Here is a 22,522-nt window from a genome sequence, read left to right on the forward strand (position 1 = left end):
ATGCTCCCAACCCACCAGAGTCACATATGATGCCGCTACTCTCCTCGCCCTCAACCCAGGACGCACAGCACAATGCTGCAAAGTCACCCGAGGACGTACCCACGGCCCATTCGCCTGCCTCTCCTGCAAGTTCAACTGCTTCAGGACCCTCACCAAATCCAATTCCTCCATACTCAGCTCCGACTCTAATCGCCTGAAGTGCATCCTGCTGAACCCCCGCTCGGTCCACAGACACGCAACTGAACTCTGGGACCTACTCGACACTGCGCCACCGGACATCGCCTTCCTTACAGAAACATGGATGAACACATCATCAGCTCCCGACATCGCCATAGCCATAATGGACGCCTATAAGATTATCCGAAAAGACCGCACCAATCAAACAGGAGGAGGCATCGCCATCATCCATAGGAACACCATCAAAATCACGACCAGCTCCGACGATAATCTTGCAACCGCCGAACATCTCCACTTTCAGATCCACCCCAACCCTAGGACCACACTTAGGGGCACCCTCATCTACAGTCCTCCAGGTACCCGCACTCAATTCAGCGATGACATCACTGACTTCGTCAGCCCACATGCCCTCGCCTCCGAGAACTACATTCTTTTAGGAGACCTCAACTACCACCTTGAAAACAAACACGACAGCAACACCTTCACCCTCCTGGACAACCTGGCCAATCTCGGACTCAAACAACTTGTTGACACCCCCACCGATATAGCCGGACACACGCTCGACCCTATCTTCACCTCCAGCAAGCACATCTCCTTTGATCGCACCACAGCCCTACACTGGACGGACCACAGCTATGTTCACTTCAGCTACAAAACCACCCTGACCCACAACCGCCCACAACCTATTCCTCGGAGAAACTGGAACAAAATCACCTCCGACCAACTCCTCACATCACTCAACCAAAACCCTCCCACCCTCTCATTGGACCCAAACCAAGCGGCCACCAATCTCAAACAATGGATCACCCACAGTGCTGACGAATTAGCACCCCTGAAAAAGCACCAGATCAAATCAGCCAGCAAAAAGGCCCCCTGGTTCAATGATGACCTTAAAATATCCAAGAAACTATGCCGCACCCTGGAGAAAACATGGAGAAAATGCCCAACCACCGACAACATGGCCACCCTCAAGGCAGCCACCCGCAAACACCACCAACTGATTCGATCCGCCAAGAAATCAGCATTCAAGGATCGTCTCGACAACAACACTCACAACAGCAAATAACTTTTCAACATCTTCAAAGAATTCACCAACCCCACCGCAGCATCTAACGACATCACTCCCTCCCAAGACCTCTGTGATGCGTTATCCTCCTTCTTCTACAATAAAATTGCTGACATCCACAACAGCTTCGAGAATACTCCCAGCGATCAACCCTCCCCACCCCCCGCAGATCCCACTCCGCCATCTAACAACCTTAGCGCCTGGAACCCAATCACCACTGAAGACACCATCCGCCTAATGAACTCAATCCACTCTGGCTCGCCAACCGACCCCTGCCCCCACCACATCTTCAACAAAGCTGACTCCATCATCGCACCCCATCTCCGTGATGTCATCAACTGCTCGTTCAACTCTGCCACCTTCCCAGAAAGCTGGAAACACGCCGAACTCAGCGCCCTTTTGAAGAAACCCACAGCAGACCCCTCTGAACTTAAAAACTACCGACCCATATCCCTCCTCCCATTCCCGGCCAAAGTCATTGAGAAAGCCATCAACTGCCAGCTCGCCACCTTCCTTGAATCCAACAACTCCCTCGATCCATCTCAATCCGGATTTCGAGCCAAACACAGCACCGAAATCGCCCTCATTGCAGCAACAGACGACATCCGAACACTACTGGATAACGGAGAAACAGCGGCCCTCATTCTACTCGACCTCTCCGCCGCTTTCGACACAGTCTGCCACAGCACCCTTATACAACGCCTCAGGAACATCGGCATACAAGGAAAAGTCTTGGACTGGATCACCTCGTTCCTAGCTGGGAGAACCCAGAGAGTCCGACTTCCCCCATTAAACTCAGAGGCCACTGAAGTCATCTGTGGAGTACCACAAGGATCATCACTCAGCCCCACCCTCTTCAACGTTTACATGAGCCCACTCGCATCCATCGCGCGCCAACACAACCTCAACATCATCTCTTACGCCGACGACACCCAATTAATCCTTTCCCTCACCAAAGACCCTAACACCGCCAAAACCAATCTTCACGAAGGCATGAAAGAAGTAGCCGAATGGATGAAACATAGCCGCCTAAAACTCAACTCAGACAAAACGGAGGTGCTCATCCTAGGATCTTCCCCATCGGCCTGGGACGACTCTTGGTGGCCTTCCGCGCTGGGCACAGCACCCACACCCACAGACCATGCACGTAACCTTGGCTTCATCCTAGACTCCTCTCTCTCGATGTCCAGACAAGTCAACGCAGTTTCATCCTCCTGCGTCAACGTACTTCGCATTCTCAAAAAGATCTTCCGCTGGATCCCCCTCGAGACAAGAAAGACTGTCACCCACGCACTGGTCACGAGTCGACTGGATTATGGTAACACACTATACTCCGGAATCACAGCAAAATTACAGAAAAAACTCCAACGCATCCAAAACGCCTCCGCGAGACTCATATTGGACATCCCTCGCCAAGATCACATCACCGGGCACCTAAAAGACCTCCACTGGCTTCCCGTCAACAAAAGAATTACATTCCGTCTTCTTACCCACGCACACAAGGCCCTCTACAATCTAGGACCCGAATGCCTCAACACTCGACTGTCCTTCTACAAACCCACCCGCCAACTTAGATCGGCCAATCAAGCCCTCGCCGCAGTCCCGCGCATCCGAAAATCCACCATGGGTGGCAGATCCTTCTCCTTCCTGGCTGCAAAGACCTGGAACTCACTCCCCACTCACCTCCGCCTTACTCAAAACCACATCTCCTTCAGAAAAGAACTTAAAACATGGCTATTCGACAGATAATGAACCCCTGCCCCTAGCGCCTTGAGACCCTCTGGGTGAGTAGTGCGCTATATAAATGCCCGAACTTGAACTTGAACTTCAATGGATGCAACAAGTATCAAACTAGGACTCCAAGACCCACTATTCAGTTCACTTTTGGACCTGTGGAAGGACTCTGAGAAGATTGCCCTACTGCCTGTGGCATGTACTTCAGGGGACTGTCCTACTGCACCAAGAGGACTACCCTGTTACCTAAACCCTATGCCATCAGAGGCCTGCCCGGCTGCTTGAGAGCTGCTTTCTTGCTTGAACCTAAGACTTCAAGAGTGTTTCCAATGCCTAGCTGGCTGGCCTCCTGATCATGGCCTCAGGGACAGAAAGGGCTTGAACCTACACCTGGAACCATCCTGAACCTGAACCTACCCTATTTTTCTGTGATGGCTAGGCACGGCCGTGACCTTCCTTTCTTTTTCAGGAGCTTAGAGCCGTCCTGCATAAACTACGACTGGCGAAGACACCCACATCCAATGGGATGCTGTCTGAATTTTACTGTATCTTCGCCCCCCAGCTGTTATTTCAACCAGTGGGGTAACGAAAGTTGAGCCCCCCTCCCCCCCTGCCATGCACACAGAGAAGCCCTGTTCCAATAGCTCCGGATTTAATCCGGAGTTATTGGGCCTGAGTACTGTGCTGAGGGGACCCCCTGCAGCTCGAAGGCCCCCCCGCACCCGGGGGCTGCCAGGGCCTGTGTTATGCCCCTGATTTCCACTGCTTACTCTCTACTTGAACATGATTTGGCAGTAATGCGAAGCAATTAGGTTCCATACTGAAGCATTATGCTGCATGGAAATGGAATCTCATGCTTCCAGTATTGCCAGGAGATGGTCGGTATTGTGGCGCCGCTGAAGCACAGAACTGATGTGATGCTCTTCCAGCATAAGCTGGAGATGGAGGTCCCAAACTGCTCTTCCTGTGATAGAACTGAGGTCACTCTCTTTAAGGTCTGTGAAAGATGGAGATTTGATAGTGTATTTTCTCCCCTTCATAGAGCTGGGTTCCATTTTCCACGTACTGAGAAGTGACATGGGTTCCCTTCTGCACCTTATGTGCTGAATAGAGCTGACATCCCATTCTTCTCCTATGGAATAGAGATGGAGGCTCTGTACTGTACTCCCCATCATGCATAGATCACTCAGATGAACTCTCCATCTTTCAGTTCTGAAAAGCGAACTAGGTTCTGTACTGCACTTATCAAATTGCATAGTTGTGAGGTCCCCCTCTTCCAGTATTGAGTAGAACTTCAATAGTGTTCTCTCTCTTCTGCATAAAGTCATGTCCTCCACATCTGGGAATTGATGGATGATCTGCATTGTATTTTCTGTGCTCTATAGAGGTGTTATCCCATCCTCCCAGTAATGGCAAGTAATGTCTATTCTATGATGTCCTCTTTGTTGCACAGAGCTGGTGTCCCTCACTTCCATTATTGGAAAGAGATTATGGGCCATATTTACCATTATTTCATGGAGCAAGCCACATTAATGAGCTGGGTGAAAGGAAAGGGGCACGAATGTGCCATATTAAATATAACACATTGCATTCCTGTTATTTCCTTGTGCCGGCGCCCAATATGCTGCTTTGCGCCAATGTAGGCACCCTTGCACCTGCGTTGCAGACACGATTCCTCTAAGGCATTTTCCTCTTTCAGTGTGGGCTGCAGAATGCAGCACACATAGAAAGAGGGGAAAAATTGAGTAGACATAAAGATATTTCTCCTCTTTATGCCTCACCTGGGGAAGCATGGCATTTTGACACATTCCCAGGTCCATCAGTAATGGGAAATCTAGAAATGTGGCAAAATCCATGGATGGATGCGTGGGAACACCCCCCCGCCCCCACACTCCCCTCTCCATGGAATGCCTCCTTTGGGCAGAGTAATGCAACACAGCAATTTGTGCTGCGTTGTGTTACTCTGGATTTATTAAGCCACTCAGGGCCACACAAGGTGGCCTTATGTGGCTTGATAAATCTAACTTAGTAGTTGCATCAACCTAGCATTCCCTTGCATAGTGCAAGGGCGACATAACCCATTGATAAATATACACCTGAGTTTCTCTATTGTACTTTCTGATGTGCATAGAGCTGTGGTCCCACCTTCGCAGTTATGGGAAGGAAGGTTGGATCTATACTTTGTCCTCTAGGCTGTGTAGAGCTGGGGTCCCACATGTCCAGTATCGGAAAACAAAAGGAATTGCTACACTGCACAGACCTGGAGATGTTTTTCGAGTACAGGAAACAACGCACGTTTTGTTTTGTACTGCCCTGTGATGTCTTGTACTGTGGTTCTTGTCTTCTAGTACTGGGAAGAGACTGAAAGCATTGTTCACAAAGGTAAACTTACACTTTTGTGCAAGTTTACACATTTTTGCAATTCACAAAGCAATTCAACCAGTAGTATCTTTACATATGGCTATATTTGTATGTGCCAAGTCTCCACCTTGAGTGCGGACACTCCGCAGTAGTAAAGGTACTCTTCGTAAAATAGTTTTTTGTCAATTTTGTAAGTTTACCTTTGTGAATCGGGACCTTAGTTTCTATAAGGCACCCCCATAGCTAGATCTTGGGAGTTCTCAATTTCAGTGTCGAGTACAGATAGAGAGGTTATACAGCATCCCCAGTGTGGCATCAAGCTGGGTTCAGGCTCTTACAGACCGCTCTATTTCACCTCCTGTGTTGGGTAGAGTTGGGGGTCCCACTCGTCTAGTATCTGGAAGAGATGAAGTTTCTGTTCTGCACCCCCAGAGCTGCATAGGTCATGAGCACTGTTGCCCCGGGGGGGTTTTGGCCTTCATCCCCTGTCCTTCACACTAGATCGTTCCATGAGGACCTTGAAGGTGCTTCAAGGTGAGCAGTGAAAGGACCTAATCAGTTTGTCCTTTTGTTGCATTATCGCGGCTCTGAGATCAGAGCTGGGGAAGCGCGTAAGCGAGAGCTGCTGTAGGAGGGACTTGGACAAGAATTTTAAAGGACATTGCAGCTCTCCTGGCTCGGACTTCTCTCTCACTGGGGCAGGGGACAGAAGCCAGCACCGTCCCTGCAGCTCGGAAGAGCTGCTCTCAGTTCACCTTACTGAAGCAGCGCAGCGGCCAAGATGGGGAAAGGGGTAAGTGCTGCTCCCCAGGCTAGGAGTATGATCAAGGGAGGAGAGGAGGTCTACTGATGCAGGAGACATGAGAAGACACAGCCCAAACTGAACACAATATCCCACACACCCATTCAGTTTAATTCCAAACTTAGTCTGGGCACACCAACCCCGCAACTCTATAATGACATACAGAACTCAAACATACACACCACGCATCGTACATACATGTAACTCAGCTCAAACATGCCTCATCTCCAGCAGTACTCAGAACATATGAATCTGCCACGCAAACTGCATAGCTTGCAATCCATGACATACTCAAGCCCTCACTAAAGCCACAGGTCACACTTCATGACACCAGCTCAACAACTACAACTAACCTGTCGCCACCAAAATGAGAGTGATTTAAGATGATAAACAACCATGCTGTATCATTTAGAAAAAGTGAGAAATAAAGCAGATGTATTCCTTGCTCTTACACCACACGCCCAGCTGCAGCCCAGAAAACGGGGTCTAAGCAGCATCAGAATGTCTAATGCGCTTGTAGGTAGACCAGGGAGACGTGCTTGTAAAACTCCTGGTGGTTGGGATAACTTACAAACTAATTTGCAGTTCGGCGTCTAGGAGGTTTCGTTTGAGCATCGAATCTTACACTAGTTTGTGTGAAAATCACAACTGTTGTTGTTACATGCACTGTTGAGAAGCCAGAAGTAGGGCCTGAGTACTCTCTGATTTAAAAATAAAATTTTGAAAAATGTGCATAAATACATTTGATGTAGTTTGTCCTTTAGGAAACTGATTTGCCGTACAAGAGAACATACTTGAGTAGTGCTGATATTTAATATTCTGGCTAACCGAGTAAAATTCATAATTTTTCATTCCATTGTAATGAGAAATTATCACACTCTTTGAACAATTACACGTCTGAAATGCTGCTACGAAAACATTTTCTTTGTGGAGCAATTATCCTGGGTAAAAGAAATGTGTTGAGTAAATGAAGTTTCAGCTATTTTATTGAAAAAATATTCTAACAAGAAACATTACGTTTTTCTCCATCAAAACCTATTTTTTCCAATGTTTACTTCTGCAAATAAAAACTGTATATATTTTGCAGATTTCATGGACTATGTAGTTTTTACAAACTTTCATTAAATTTGAGAAAGCAACATCACACAATTTTGCATACACTCAGCAAAAAACCTTTGGAATTTCAGAGCCTTTCTATGTAAGCTAATCAAATAATATACCACATCTCTTATAAAAAGCAAAGATGTCCTAATATTCGGATCTTGCAGTGACAAATCTTGGTACCCTAACCTTCTGCACAATTAAAAAAAAGTAATATCTTACTCCAACAATAGGCTGATTTCTCCTAGTTTTATCCAAAGTTTTTTCAGCATTCACCAGCAATTGATCTTTATTCGATTATGCATCATAATAAAAGATAGAAACATAAAAACCACCTAAAATCGTTAAAAACGTTAATATATACAGTCCACCCAAACCGCACAGTCTCAAGCATTAGGTACAGTTTGAAAGCAGCGAACCAGCCTATCATAAATGCCGCCATTCCCTAGGCACATATTTTATTTCAATATAAGGCTCCTTTTAGATAATCGTGACAGCCAACATCACCACATTATCAGGTAATAATTGTAGGTGTAAAAAGGCAGGTCAAAATTGGGTGAAACCCCAGGCTTTTAGAAGTGGTAATAAATACCACTTACGCAAAAAATCAGAAAATTTACAGAATAAAAACAAGTGTATTAAAGTTTGTGGGGAACGATCATCACAAGGGCAGGTTAAAAGTGCATGGGGATCATACTGACCCAGAGGAAAACAGATCATTGTGCAGATGGAACCCAAACAAAATTTTGTGAGCATTGATCTGTCCCATGGATGTTTAACTGCTGTAAGAAAGGTTCAATACCAATGACAGATTTCAGGAGCAGGCAGGATCTGCTAGAGTGTTTCTCCAGCGGCCTAAACTCCCTTTCATCTTTCACTCTATTTAAAATGTGTTCCCTAAAAAGGCCACAATCACCTTTTTTAAGATGTCCATACAATCTAGGGAGAGGGCGGTATGATATCTTTTGGCAGTAGGTACATTCCAAACAATCCTCAATTATGCTCCTGTTGAACCTTAATCTCTCATCGACCCAGACTGAAACCCATAGTAACAATGGGGCCAGTTTAACTTGATCCTACACATAATCCAGACCCAATTCCTCGTGAGTAAAGAAGGAAGAACTATTTGGACCCAGGTCCAGTCATTTCCTACAGAATTGGTCATCTTCCTGCTGGGCTACCTTACAATTTCGGTACCCCCATATGGCTGCCCCATATGTCAGAACTGGGAGACATTTCATTCTGTAGATTTGCAATAAGACCAGAATAGCCTTATTGCCTATTGACAAAGAAAATCTAAACATGGCTCTAAATGCTTGGCTAAATTTAGAGCAACAAATAGAAATGCAGGTAAACCAATTGTTCTGTTGGTCGAATAATACTCCCATATAAGGCAAGGTAGGAACCCTAGTAACGTTTTACCCCTTAATGCCGATAGGTCTAACTTTAACAGCCTTCCTCCCGCAACCCATATTATGGGTCTTTGAGATGTTTGTATACAGATCCAGATAATCCATAAAATTGACAAACTAATCCACTAGTAGCTTTAACCCATTTGCCGTTCTGGCCATCAATACGGTGTCATCAGCATAGAGCAGGGTGGTCACCATGACTGACTTTATCTTGTGAGGTCCACCCCATTTTCAGCCAAGTTGGTTTTCAGGCTATTTATATATAACAAACAAAAAATTGGCACCATCACACAACCCTGCCTGACCTCCTGCGGAACGCTACATGAATGATTTGTTTCCCCCTCCATGCCGCATCTGACACAGGCATTTTGTTTTAGGTTGATTTTTGTGTTTTTTGACACAGAGGCATCTTGTACAATGATTGACAACTTAAGTTATAGAACATATTCAACAGTATATGTTCACTACTGTTGAATACGTTTAGTTAGCTTCAGCCATCTTGACCCATGTAACTTTCCTTCTCCAGAGAAAAACGAATTATTTCACCTGTTTCACCTCTTATGGAAAAAGTGTTTTGGTTATCTTCCTTGCGAACTGGTCAACTTAAAGAACTAGGATGGTGTTGTATAAATCGATAACCAGAGGCACACACATGTCCTTGGGTACTACCAGCAGCTACATTCATAGACAATATCATCACCTAGGTAAATTAGATATTATTATCACTAAAAGAAATGTGTGTGGAAGATTGCTTGCTTCTTGCACTTTTCAGATTAGAACAAATCATGAAACTATTGTTTAATGTCACAAAAGACTCGGGTCACCTTGGATTAGGCCTTACTATCTTCTTTCTTATCTGCAGTAACTTTCTTCAAGGTCAAACTGGTCTCTATTGACTAAAATAGTAGGTGGGTAGAATTTATGTGTGAGCACACATCCTTTCACTTGTTGATGACACTATATATAGTGATATCGCATTATCTTTGCTTTTGCAAGAAGTGAAACCCACAGCTGCTCACACTGATAATAAGAGGAACAAGATACGAGAGTCCTACAATAGGTACGAAAGGAATTCAGATTCTCCCAGTCTCACAGGTGCAGATAAAAGGCAGTTGCAAGTAATTGTAACCTTAGGCACAAGCGCAATTACTGTGCAAGAGAATGTGGTGCACAAAACAGTTCATATCTCAGTATGCCCACTACCTAGAGACTGTGTCTAACGACCTAATTAAATTCCTGTTTTAAATGGAAAATATCACTTCATATCTGATAGAAATGTCTCTGATCCCTTCTTACCCCCCTCTGATCCCTACTTACCCCCCCCCCCAGCGCCTTGAGGCCCTACGGGTATGTAGCGCGCTTTACAAGTGTCATTGATTGATTGATTGATTGATTGATTACTGCAGAATAATTAACTACAATATTGCAACGATAAGGATACTTATGCTTGTCTTTTTCAGGAACGGATATTTGGGTGAAATAGTGTCCTAGTAAGCTAGTAATCACTGGGTACAATGCATCACACAACACTACGTAGTTTTTTTTAAACGTCATAAAGGTCATCAAAAAAATTAGCAGTATCTCTGTGAAGAATGGGACCATTTTATTCGCATGTATCTTTCCTGGGCATAATGAAATTGCTTCTGCAGTGATAAACTTTACCAAAAGCATGGCCTGATTCTCAAAACCAGTTCATACCTCTGACCCTGCAGGTTCACTACCTTATCTGGGCGCACACGGATGAATTATTGAAATTCACCTACTATTTCTGGAATACCAGAGTGAATGACATTTACTCACACGAGTTGGCCATTTCCACATCCATAAGATTAAGCTGTGTACGAATGCACTGGAGAGAAAACAGCATGAGTGCAAATGGATGAGGTAAATTTGCGGCACTAGCACATTTCACAACTATAAAAGGAGCGAGAATGGCCCTCTACAGCGCATGCTCAGCGGGGCTGGGTTCCATTAGAAGAGTATCCTGCAATCACAGAGTAAACTCTGCCCCAGACTAAGGAGACGCCTTCAGGGTCTAATATACATGTCACAGGTTCAAGCCCTTGCAAGGTAAACTCTGATTTTCATTCTTCCCAGGTTGATGAAAGAAGTGCCAATGACCAGGTTAATAAATCTCTTTTCCTACCAACCCTATAAATATGGAATACATTTATTTTGGTAGGAGGTCCAGGGGGACACCCAGTTTGGGGTGATCTCTACTTTCCCAATGGACAGCCATCTGATGCTCCACTAAGGATCCCTGTGTTCTGATCCTTACCTGTAAACATACTCATGTGCAAAATCTACCACATTATCTGACGTCTGACTGTTATGTATTGTTAATAAATTCTTTATATAGCGCAACCACTCACCCCCGGATGGGGCCATCTCGGCGCTCAGGCGACAGACATGTGGAGAAGCAGCCATTAGAACAGCCAGGTCTTAAACCAGGAAAGTCAGTTCATGCCCGGATGAACAAAGGAGCCTCTTCCAGTGGTAGGGAGCGAGAGATAAGACTGTTGTTCGTTCTTCATGCAGAACCTAGAACAGCCTGCAGAAGGATGTATGACGTTACAACGCATACTTTTACCACGCATACCTTTACAACGCGGTTTTTACCACGCATACCATTACAACGCATAGCGCTTAGAGGTGCTGGATAGTGGTAAGTTTAATTTTCTATTCCAACTCCAGTCCCCGTGGACACTAGGGAAGGTGTTGGATAGAAAATTAAACTTATTTCCTACCCTAGAGCGCCCCCAAGCGCAATGCGTTGTAATGGTATGCGTGGTAATGCCTGCGTTGTAATGGTAGCGCGTTGTAAAAATTTCGTTGTAAATGTTACATACCCCTGCAGAAGCCATTTGTGCTACAGAGGCAAGGTTTAGGCACTTAAGTGCAGCTAAGGTCCCAAAAGTGTTGTGAATCAAGTTTAGCATGTACAGAGTTATGGGGACTGGTATGCAAGCACATCATGGCTGTCTTGTTAGAGCACTACTTGTGGAGTCGCAAGGCTGCTCTGACTCCTGTTCTTCTCCCTTTAGGACACGTACGAGCTCTACTCCGTGGAGATGGAGAAGGAGTACGATGGAGAAGTGGATGTCAAAATCAAGAAGAAGCAAAAGGGCGGCAAGAAGAAGGAGAAGCTGGAGAGCATGAAGAAGGAGATGGACATTGTGAGGAAAGGGGTCCTAGGGTGATGGGGATTGGGTTGTTGTATGGGGAGAGGCAGGGAGGGGAACTGGAAGGAGTACCTGGGAGGTGAGAGGGATGTCTATAAGGTTGGAAACCCAGAGGTGAGATGAAGGTGGAATACGGTATGTAAGAACTGAAGGTTGATGAATAAAGATGGAAGGAAAGACAGGAGGCTTACACTGGGATGAAGGTAGGGAGATAAGGCAGAGACTGAACAGGAGAAACGTCATGAGGAGTAAAGGTCACAAGAGGCATCCTCAGGGCCGAGTGGGATTGTATTACAGGTAGAGAAGAGGAAGAGGAATTCTAAGAACTCGAATGTATGGGTTTGTGGGGAAAAAGATGATGGTGAGGATATGGAAGAGCATTGGGCAATTCAAAGAATGTGGATCGAGTGATAAAAACGGGTTTATTGGCCACAAATTCCGAAAAAGTACATTTTTGGGAACTATTCACATTTGTGCGTTTCTTTATAGCGCCGAGCTGGCCGAAGGCCATTAGAGCACCAACAGCAGAACCAGACTACGACTCAGGGAGATGAAGTGATTTGTCCAGAATCATCGGATGTTCAATCAAACCCAGGATTTAAGTCCGGGTCCCCATTTTCCTACCCACTACCTGCCCCTTTGCATTGATTGAGCTTGGATGAAAGTAGAAATAATTCAAAAGGGTTTGTCTAGATTGTGTATTATTGTGAAGAATTAGGCTGAGGGAAGGAATAAGGCAACAATAAGTCTTCTTTGAAACCCTTTTTTCAGATCATATTATAGAAAATGTATCTATGATTTTGCCGAACCGGTACTATCATCATACTTTATCTCTTTTTTCAGAATGACCATGAAATCTCAGTAGAGGAGCTGGAGCTCAAATATCAAACCAGTGCCAAGAAGGTGAGTTTGCTAGATAAGGGGAGTGGCCAATCTTTGAGATCTATGTAGTCTGATATACTGACTGGCCGCCTTTACTGCAGTCAACCTGATGCAACCTAGTACCTACCACCTGTTAAAGTGCTCAAATGATGTTCGGGCTCTTCCTGATAAGTGCAGGGCTTGGAATGGAACCAAAAGAGCTTTGAGGTTAGAAATGTGCAACAAAGACCCAGATTAGAAGGATATCTGTCCTGGATATTAGAAAAGGGAAAGATGATAAGAAACGAGCAATATAATGACCATAGAAATATACACATGCTGAGGGGGGGGTTAAGTTATGGATGGGCTTTGCCAACACAGGGCAGATTGCAGTCACTGGTTCACCTCGTAACTGAGGTGAACCAGTGCCTGCAATCTGCACAGCACACCCCAAGTGGTCTTGTTGAAGCGGCGGACCCGCCCCTCAATATGAATACAGGCACTTACTTTCTGGGATCTCCGTTACATCGGAGCTTCCCTGTTTCTTTTAACACTCCCAAGGACTTCTCCGTTAATTGTTATTTACTTAATCCAGACCAGCCAGGTTGGAATTATCACCGGCAGAGCGATTTCCCAAAGACATCTACGCTTTCTCATACAGCCATGAAGAAGTCACTGGATACTTCCCACTGTGACGAAACACGTGTTGGGTGGTTGTGTCCTTTTACCATAAAGATGAAATAACTAAAGAGACTTTAAACTACTTGAGTGGACCTTACATGATAACTCTCCTAATGCACGAGATTGTATTAACCATTGTTTTCACTCTAAAACGTGTGCCCAGGACATTGCTTTTCTGAAACAATTGTATATATTGTAACCATGAGGTGATTTAGCCTATGTTATGCCATTCTATCTGCAATGTAATGTATCCTGCATGGGTTTTAGGTGTACCATCCCTATGTTTTTTTCTTTTTACTTTTACTGTCTTGTTTTTATTATAATTATGTGTTTACAGTGTTCTTCTAATTTAGCTTTTTTTATCATCTAACTTCAGAAAATAATAAAAAAGAGTGTTAAAAAAGGGAGGGGCATTGATGAGAGGACACAGCGAATGAAAGAAGGATACAAAAGCAGAAATGGAATTTGAAACACATTCAAGAAAAAGGAGAAGGCTGGGATATGCAGGACAGTGCAACGGGCGCTTACTGTCCCTCTTCCAGGATGGTTGCTGCCATTTTAGATAACAACGGTAGCCTGGTGCTTCATTGTACCTCCTAAATACTTCTGACTTACCCAAAGATCACATCCACTTTAAACAGCCAACAAGACTCACGTTTCTCATGTTCTGTTGGGGGTCATCAATATGTGGAACATGGTGTTTACTTCATGCAACTGGTATTAGTGTTGGGCATCTTGCACTGGTCAGGCCCTTGTGCGTATAGGCTGTCTTGGTTCTTAGCTGCATTTGGACTTGACGGATTCCCATCTGAGGCTCCTGAAGAAGGCAGAGCTGTGGCAGGACACATGGCCCATCCCTTTTTGGACATGCAGAAGTTGCTATTGCATGTCCTGGTACAACTGGTTATGCAGCGCATGCTTTAATATTGTTACCCATTATAAGATCAAGGAGATACTCATCAAGGGGCTAATTGTATAAATGTTGTTTTCAGAGTGGCGCATTGAGATGATTGCCCTTTGTTGCTGCGCTATGTGTGCAGCATGGTTTGGAGGCGTGGCCTCAAGAGGCATCTATGGTTATCAATGAGTTGATGGCAATGGAGATGGGTTTTCTATTGACAGCTATGTGCTGTCTGATGGGTGACCTTTGCAACTGCGGCGAGTGCAAAGTAGAGAAGTTGGCACTTGGTGGGCATAGTTGTGTGCTACTGAACAGGCGCTTTAGCAGCACATGCAGAATGTGTGCATGCAAAGCATATGTGGTTGTCTGTTGCATAGGTGTCTTTACCCCGGACCGTGGCGCCTTAGCTGGTTTTAGTGCTGTTGGAGAGCAAGACATTCCAGGCTCTCTGCACGTTACACAAGAGTGGTGTTAATGCATCTGTTGGTTGTGGTCAGTTGCTTGTCTTGAGACAGTGTTTGTGGGTTGATTGTCTGCTCATGTTTATCGCTGGTTGAGTTGGGTGTAGAGTTGAATTGTAACAGGTGAGTCATTTTGTATGTGTTCAGTGCTGTTTAAAGAGCAAGATGAGGTGAGTGGCATTTCCCTTGGCTCTGTGTTAGTTCAATGACGGTGTTCATATATGTGATTAGGTGTCAGGGATCTGATTGCATTTAGCGCTGGGTTCTAAAGTAACCTTTCCGTTGAGGTCGAGGTGTTATGATTGTGTTTAGTGCTGCTGAATAGCAGCATTTTGCCTTCCCCAGAGCCCTCGTACTGTTAGAGATCATGGGCCAATGGCGACTAGGAGTGCGGCCTAATGGACTACAGAGAAACACGACAATAAAGACAAAATATAAAGCGCACAGTGAAAAGCATTCAGAGAAAGAGACTGAGAGGTGTAAGGAAATAGATGATGGAAAACTAGATAAAGAATCCTCAATAAAAGTTATGGATGAACAGAAGAATGAACGATGCGACCCCGTATAATCTGATTTTCCTCTCTCTGCTTCTAGGGGATGAAAAGCAGCTGGGCTTCCGAGGTGCTCCTGCGAGACGGTGCCAATGAGCTGAAGCCCCCCAAGGGCACCCCGGAGTACGTGAAGTTTGCCCGTCAGCTCGCGGGGGGTCTACAGTGCCTGATGTGGGTAGCTGCTGTGATTTGCATGATCGCGTTCGGCATCCAGTTATCGCAGGGAGATCTCACGAGTGAGGACAATGTAAGTCCCGGTCTCCATGTGTTGTGCCTCTGTGGGAGGGTGAAAGCAAGAGAAGAACCACGCCTCAACCTGTTACTGATGTGCACTCGAGCAACACCTAAGTTTATGCACAGGCCCAAAACAAATTGCAAGTGGGTCTGGTCCTAAGATATTCCCATTCATAAACCAGATAGAACCAGTCCCTGCTAGAAAAACCCAGCACAAAGTGTAAGAAATATAAGTACACAGGGCCAAAGTTTGCATTTGAAGCCAGACACTATCGAATACCAACGGTGCACAGTCTTGATTTCACCTCATGGCTGCTTCTCCCACCACTTCCTCTCCCTTTATTCATTACTAAAGTTTATTTTAAACCATACTTTCACCCCTTGTCACTGTATTGCTAAGTTTTTTTCCTTCTTCTGTTTCCTTTAACTGCCTTTCTCACTCTTGCTCTGGTCAAAGTCTAAAAATGAAAAATAAGGTCCAGTCACCAAAAATGAGTACCGATACCCACCACCCACAACTGCTACCACAAATATTTCCATCGTAAAGTAACAAAAGTTAACCCTGACGGTATCTCAAACTGACCTCAGCAGATGGAACAAATCTCTTCAAAGCAAAAGATCTTTATGGATCATTTCAACCCTAGCAGAAGCTTCTTTTGGCCACAGGATAAGCCAACCCATTAGGATTTTGCAACCTCATCAATGTCTGAATTTCCCTTTGTTTGTGGTAGGTTAGAGCTAGTTGACGTAAATCCTTGGAGTTATATCTTTCTGGGCCGAGGCCCTAATGTATAGTTAACAACTAGAAAGGTAACATCTTCTGTCTCTCCACAGCTCTACTTGGCCGTCACTTTAATTACAGTTGTGGTAGTAACAGGCTGCTTTGGGTATTATCAAGAATTCAAAAGCACCAACATCATTGCCAGCTTCAAGAATCTTGTGCCCCAGGTATGTGCCATTTCTCTCAACGTTGTGGTTAAGATATGAGCTCTCTTTACAATCATCAGCTTAGATCGAGGATCTCTTTACCATCATCATCCAAGATCTGGTGTCTCTTTACCTTTATCAGCTGAGATGCGAAGTTGTTTTTCTTTCATCAGCTGAGATCCCGGGTCTCTTTACAATCATAGCCAAGATCGGGGACCCATTTCCAAGCATAGCTGATATCTGGATCTCTTTACTATCATAAGCTGAGATTTAGAGTGTCTTTAGATAAACAACTGAGGTTACCTTAGACTTACTAGTTGTGATTTGGGAATCCTTTAACTCCTCATCTGAGATTGGAGGTCTTTCTGTAATCATCAGCTTAGCTCAAGGATCTCGTTATAATCTTCAGCTAAGAGCCAGGGTCTCTTTCCAATCATCAGCTGAGATCAGGACTGCCTTTCCATTCATTAACTGAGATATGGGGTCTCTTACAATCATTAGGTTATATCTAGGGGCTCTTTCAAATCAAAAGCTAAAATTGGGTGTCTTTAGATAAACAGCTTAGATTGAGTGGTTACCTGCGAATCATCCGCTGCGATCTGGGGATCCTTTATATTCATGATCATTGGGTACCATCCGAAATCAATTTTTTTAAGCATCAGCTATACTCTAGTTGTCTCTTCACATCCAAAAGTTAAAATCTGGAAAGCTCATTGTTATGAACACCTGAGATAGCCAAGCTCTGTGGATTTCTCCACCCTAAATGTCAGAATGTTTAGCTTGGATCTTGGGATGAGGTAACATAGGCATTGGGTATGACTTGTTTATCCTTCTCTGAGGCATCAATTTTCCCTGTGATTCATACACGTTTGCTTTTGCATTTGCTACCCTGTCAGGCAGTACAATTTCTTTTGTTTGTCTGAAGTTTGCATATAGCTGTGGGTGTAATTCAAATTCTTATGCTGCAGACTATGGAGCAATTTTCTAGCCTAGACACATGAATGCTTATGACAGTCTAAATGCACCCCAAGTGATACAATGCTTTCTTGTCTTTTCAGCAAGCAACTGTGTTCAGGGACGGGGAGAAGTTCCAGATTAATGCCAACCAGCTCGTAGTAGGAGATCTGGTAGAGATCAAAGGAGGAGACCGAGTTCCTGCAGATATCAGAATTATAACAGCCTCAGGTTGCAAGGTACAGTGTGGGCAAAGCAGGCCATGCAGGAAGTATCATAGGAAAAGTTCATGAACCTGAGACCATACAGAGAGTAGACTGCGATATTACTAGCGGGACATAGAACAAACTCATATTTAAAGCTCATACTGTCGCTCTTTCCACATGAATTACTGTGAACTCCACAGTGCTCAGAATGTCTTACAGAGAAAATAAGGACTCTTTGTCGCACTGTTGTTAAGGCTTCCATCACCATGGAATAGCATTGCAATCCCTATGCACTACCAGTTCTGTGCATAAACTGCCCTGATTACAAGCAACCCTGACCTAAAGTAATCTATAGGATGGCATGAGTTGGGTAGATGTGCCTGATTCGTGGTCCACAATTGGTCCATTGACTCTCTAGTGATGGAACCAAACAGTGTCTTTGAGCAGACTGCCGTTTGCTGGTTTGCTGGTGATCACATTCACTAAGCCCTATATTGACAGGAGCACTATGATTCTGGCAACCATCTGCGCATATGACCAATGAAGTTAATTGTACACCTATGACCAAGAGCGAGTTCTGAGGTAAAAGTACCTGGCCTATCCATATGAACAGAAAGCTTAGATCCATGAATGTAGCAAAAGTTATTTAAGGGCAATAAACTAATACAAGAGTATGGGTTCTACGGCATAACATACACTAACATATGCAAGCGTTGGACTGCATGACATGTTATAAGACTAGCACATTAACTACAAAAGAGGCATGCCTGTTACCACTGACGGCAGAAAATAAACCACATCTTCAAGGTCAACAATATGAAAGGTCTGCAGGGATTACATGAGGTTTGCCTTGAATAGCCTGGGCCAAACTCTGATCTAATATCAGATAATCCTTCAGTACCCTGGGAAATATATATATAAATCAATGCTTTTCCAACACAAATATGTGGTCAATTTAAGTGAGTGATTGACGAAAGGACTGGTGGCGAAACGTCTCACTTGGGGACTGCTAAGTGTAATGACAATTGACTGAAGTACTGAATTAACGTGAACTTTTATCCTCCATTCTGCTAGGTGTAGTCCTATTGCTTCTGCACTTTAGTATTTGCACTTTTTTAAGTCATTGTGAAATGATTCAACGCTACTAATATCATGTTATGCTGCTACGAGTCTACTGTTAACATCTGGAGTTATGTTTTAATGTATGAACTCCATACTGCATTTTATTTGAGTGCATTTAAGATAGAATGGGTGTGTTGTTCTAACGTGAAATGTTATACATGGGGATAGTCTTACCAATTCTGCACTTCGCACTTTAGCTTTTGCAATTTTTATGTCTTTGCGAATCGATTCTTCGCTATCGCTATCAATATCAGGTTATGCTGCTATGAGTCCATTGTTTACACCTGCAGTTATGTTTTAACTTATGCACTATATATCGCACTTTGAAAAGCCCCGATGGTCCTCCCTAATTTAGATATGCAATGCTACTCTGTGCTCACGGTTTATTTTAGGAGAAGATAGGCATCGTCTGTCGGATAATGTAAAATGATCACCGTATGTGTTTTAATAATGTACGTTTATCTGTATTATGGTATTTTAGTTCGTTATGTGCTATATATTGTGCTTTTATGGTTGTATGCCCCAACCGAATAAAGCTTATTTTGAATTGAAATTGACTAAAGTACTGAATTATTTGTGCCTGTGCTATCTAGTAACCTGTCTCAATCTCCACAGGTGGATAACTCCTCCTTGACTGGAGAATCTGAACCCCAGGCCAGGACCCCCGAATACACACATGAGAGTCCCCTTGAAACCCGTAACATTGCTTTCTTCTCCACAATGTGCCTGGAAGGTAAGTGCCTTATCACTCCGCCTCAGAGAATAATTAAAACATTTTTTGGTATATGTTCAAGTTCCTAACTTCTATTTTAGGGACGGCCACTGGGGTCATCATCAACACTGGTGACCGTACCATCATCGGTCGGATTGCTACCCTTGCGTCTGGGGTGGAGAACGAGAAGACCCCAATTGCTATTGAGATCGAGCACTTTGTAGACATCATTGCTGGGCTGGCCATCTTCTTTGGATTTACGTTCTTTGTTGTTGCTATGGTGATTGGATACCCCTTCTTGAGGGCAATGGTCTTCTTCATGGCTATTGTGGTAGCCTACGTGCCAGAGGGGTTACTGGCTACAGTCACGGTAAGGAAGCTCTAAAAAGGTCAGTAACACCTGCATCTCAATCATAAATATTGTCCAACTCTTATCAGGGTATGCACTAACGGCCTGTTGGCTTGTTTTGCAAGTGGCCAAAAACTGGTATAGTTAATGAAAGTATAGTATAGTATATATTAACTGTACAATACATTACGGACTATGGAGAATATTTAGATGAGATGACATCATTTGATAAGACTCAGATTAGTTCTACTTGACATCCATTAAGGGATTGCTCAACTTCTTGCAAGTTATTTTATAAATGTCCTCCTTCCTACAGCCTTAATTCTATCTATCCTCTGGGGTTTCTGTTCTTGATTGTGTTTTATATCTTGTAATTTCCCTTTTTGCAGATAACGTGAGCACATACTAAATCGATGTTCAGAACAGCGTGGTCCCTTGTGTCCCCAGAGGTCCCTTACTACTCTGTCTTCCTCTCTATTTTTTATTTATGTTCCTGCATTTCTACCTCTTATGTTTTTCTGAAATAACAAGGACATCCTGGCTCATCCCTCGCCTCTTCTATCACAACTTCAACCTGTACTTGTTGCATTCGATACCCTAACGTCCATCGAAAATAAACTCATTGTCATTTTTGTCACTACCAAGTTTGAAGTCTAAACAAAAGTGCGCCTAGTTTTTTGACAGTGTCAAGCCTGTTTATTATCCTTGACTATTTTGTATCATACTCCTGCAGAGTCACATCTCTCACCCAAACTCATTTAATTAACCCAAACTCATCCAGCTCATCAACCCACTGATTTGACTCATCACTCCAGTCCTCCAACACATACTCGTCACCCCCAGGGGCATCGTAAACCCATCACTTTAGCAGCTACAGCGGGGGTGGAGTTCTTTATAGACCTCTACTGTCTGCAACTCGGCAGACAAAGGCTCATATTTAACCCCTTGCTTGCTTCTGTCGGCCGTTGGCCGACGGCAGCACTACCTCGCTAGTGCTGCCGCTGGCCGACGCGGCCCCGCCCATTTTGGGGAAGTGCCGCACTGCCGCAAAATCGCAGCCGCAGGAAAGGGGTTAATAACATTATGTCATGCATGGGCCCCTGAAAGTTCAAGCTCAGGCAGCTGGATAAATAAACAAACTGATCACACTTACATGGAAGGCAAGCACTTTTTTGTGCTAACACACAACGTCTGCCCAATCAAAACTTGTACATCTTGCTGCCAACATGTGGGCGGAACCAAAGCCCTCTCCTGGTACTGCTGCTTAAAGCCCCTCTGAAGATTGATCACATAATGTCAGGCGACAGCTGCGCTGTCCAGTCAGACCTAAAAGTCTATTTCATTCGCTGCTTATTTCCCAAAGGCCGCCTTGCAAACTGGCAGCACAGACCTCAAAGCGTGAAGTGGTTCCTATGAAATTAAAGTCTTAAATAAAGTGGAAAGAGCAATTTTGAGACTCCCTTGTAAAATTAAGAGGCTGATTTAGAGTTTGGCGACAGGTTACTCTGTCGCAAACTTGACGAATTTCCTGTCTGCCCCATTACATATGCCGTCGGATAGAATGCACTTGTAATAAGGCCGCCACACTGTGGGAGAGTAACTGAAGTGCCATAGAAGCAGAGGGAGCTATTACAGAACACTTGGGCACCCACTTCATCTACTTGGGAAGGATGAAACGCTACGCCAGCCCTATTTACAACACAAACCTGTGACATGAATGATAGAAAATGCTGGCTCCATTGACCTCCTGTGAGCTACTTCAGACACATTCCATCCACGGTTTCCTGGGCGCCAGTCGTGCTCCTCTCAGCTGCTTCCGGTTTTCACAAGCGCCCACCCTTGGCAGAAGGCTTGGGGTCTGCAGCCACTTCTCCTTGTCCAGAAGCCGGGCACAGGCAGCAGACGCCCTTGTACCTACCTTCAACCTCAGAGCAGACTTCAGCCAGGGTGGGCTGAGAGCTGGGGTGGCATCACCAGCTGGGAGAATCCGGAAGCAAGCAGGGCACATATGCTAGGCCCTCTAGAAACACAGTAGACTAATTAAAACAAGCACTGACAAAGCCAATAGGTTAATAGGTCTCGCCTTTGGGACCCATTGGCTTTCCCAATGGTTTTTAGCAATGTCTCACAGTGTTCGGTGCAGCATGGCTAAAGGGAATGCTTTGCAGCATGGGTAAAGATTTTTTTTAAAACGGTGACGTGGCCACCTGTGTCATTTAATAGGCACGCACCTACTAAATTACACTGGTCCTTTTTTTTCCTCTCTAGTGACCGATCTGAGAAAAAGCATTTTTTTTACACACGGGGTAGAGGGAGCTAAATGGTGGAGGGGGGAGCAACATGAGGGTGGCTGAGGGAAGCGATACAGAGCACACAGGTGGGGGAAACTTCATGGGGACACGGAAGCAACATGATGGAGCAGGGGGGGAGGAGATGCAACAGGCGAGAGAACAACATGGAGCAGGCAGGAGAGAAGCACGTGGGAGTGCAGGCAACAAGTGATGTACGCAGGTGGGGAGGGAAAAGCAACAGGCGAGAGAGAGGAACATGGAGCAGGCAGGAGAGATGCACGTTGGCGTGAAGGCAACAGTGATGTACGCGGTGGGGAGGGGAAGCAACAGGCGAGAGAACATGGAGCAGGCAGGAGAGCAGCACGTGGGCGTGAAGGCAACAGTAATGTACGCGGTGGGGAGGGGAAGCAACAGGCGAGAGAACATGGAGCTGGCAG

The 22,522-nt window shown here is 44.8% G+C and overlaps 1 protein-coding gene across 1 annotated transcript in view; it reads left to right on the forward strand.

The window, feature by feature from the left end:
* The first annotated feature begins 6,007 nt into the window (after nucleotides 1–6,007).
* Nucleotides 6,008–22,522, forward strand: part of ATP4A (ATPase H+/K+ transporting subunit alpha) — a 66,378-nt gene continuing 49,863 nt past the window's right edge. Inside the window, exons 1-8 of the mRNA XM_078655431.1 lie at nucleotides 6,008–6,131; nucleotides 11,698–11,829; nucleotides 12,679–12,738; nucleotides 15,334–15,537; nucleotides 16,359–16,472; nucleotides 17,510–17,644; nucleotides 19,349–19,466; nucleotides 19,547–19,815. Of these exons, the coding sequence (XP_078511557.1) occupies nucleotides 6,120–6,131; nucleotides 11,698–11,829; nucleotides 12,679–12,738; nucleotides 15,334–15,537; nucleotides 16,359–16,472; nucleotides 17,510–17,644; nucleotides 19,349–19,466; nucleotides 19,547–19,815 (1,044 nt within the window). The 5' untranslated portion in view covers nucleotides 6,008–6,119. The remainder of the gene's footprint in view (nucleotides 6,132–11,697; nucleotides 11,830–12,678; nucleotides 12,739–15,333; nucleotides 15,538–16,358; nucleotides 16,473–17,509; nucleotides 17,645–19,348; nucleotides 19,467–19,546; nucleotides 19,816–22,522) is intronic.

This window comes from Lissotriton helveticus, chromosome 7, assembly GCF_964261635.1.
Source record: "Lissotriton helveticus chromosome 7, aLisHel1.1, whole genome shotgun sequence".
Taxonomy (NCBI): Eukaryota; Metazoa; Chordata; class Amphibia; order Caudata; family Salamandridae; genus Lissotriton; species Lissotriton helveticus.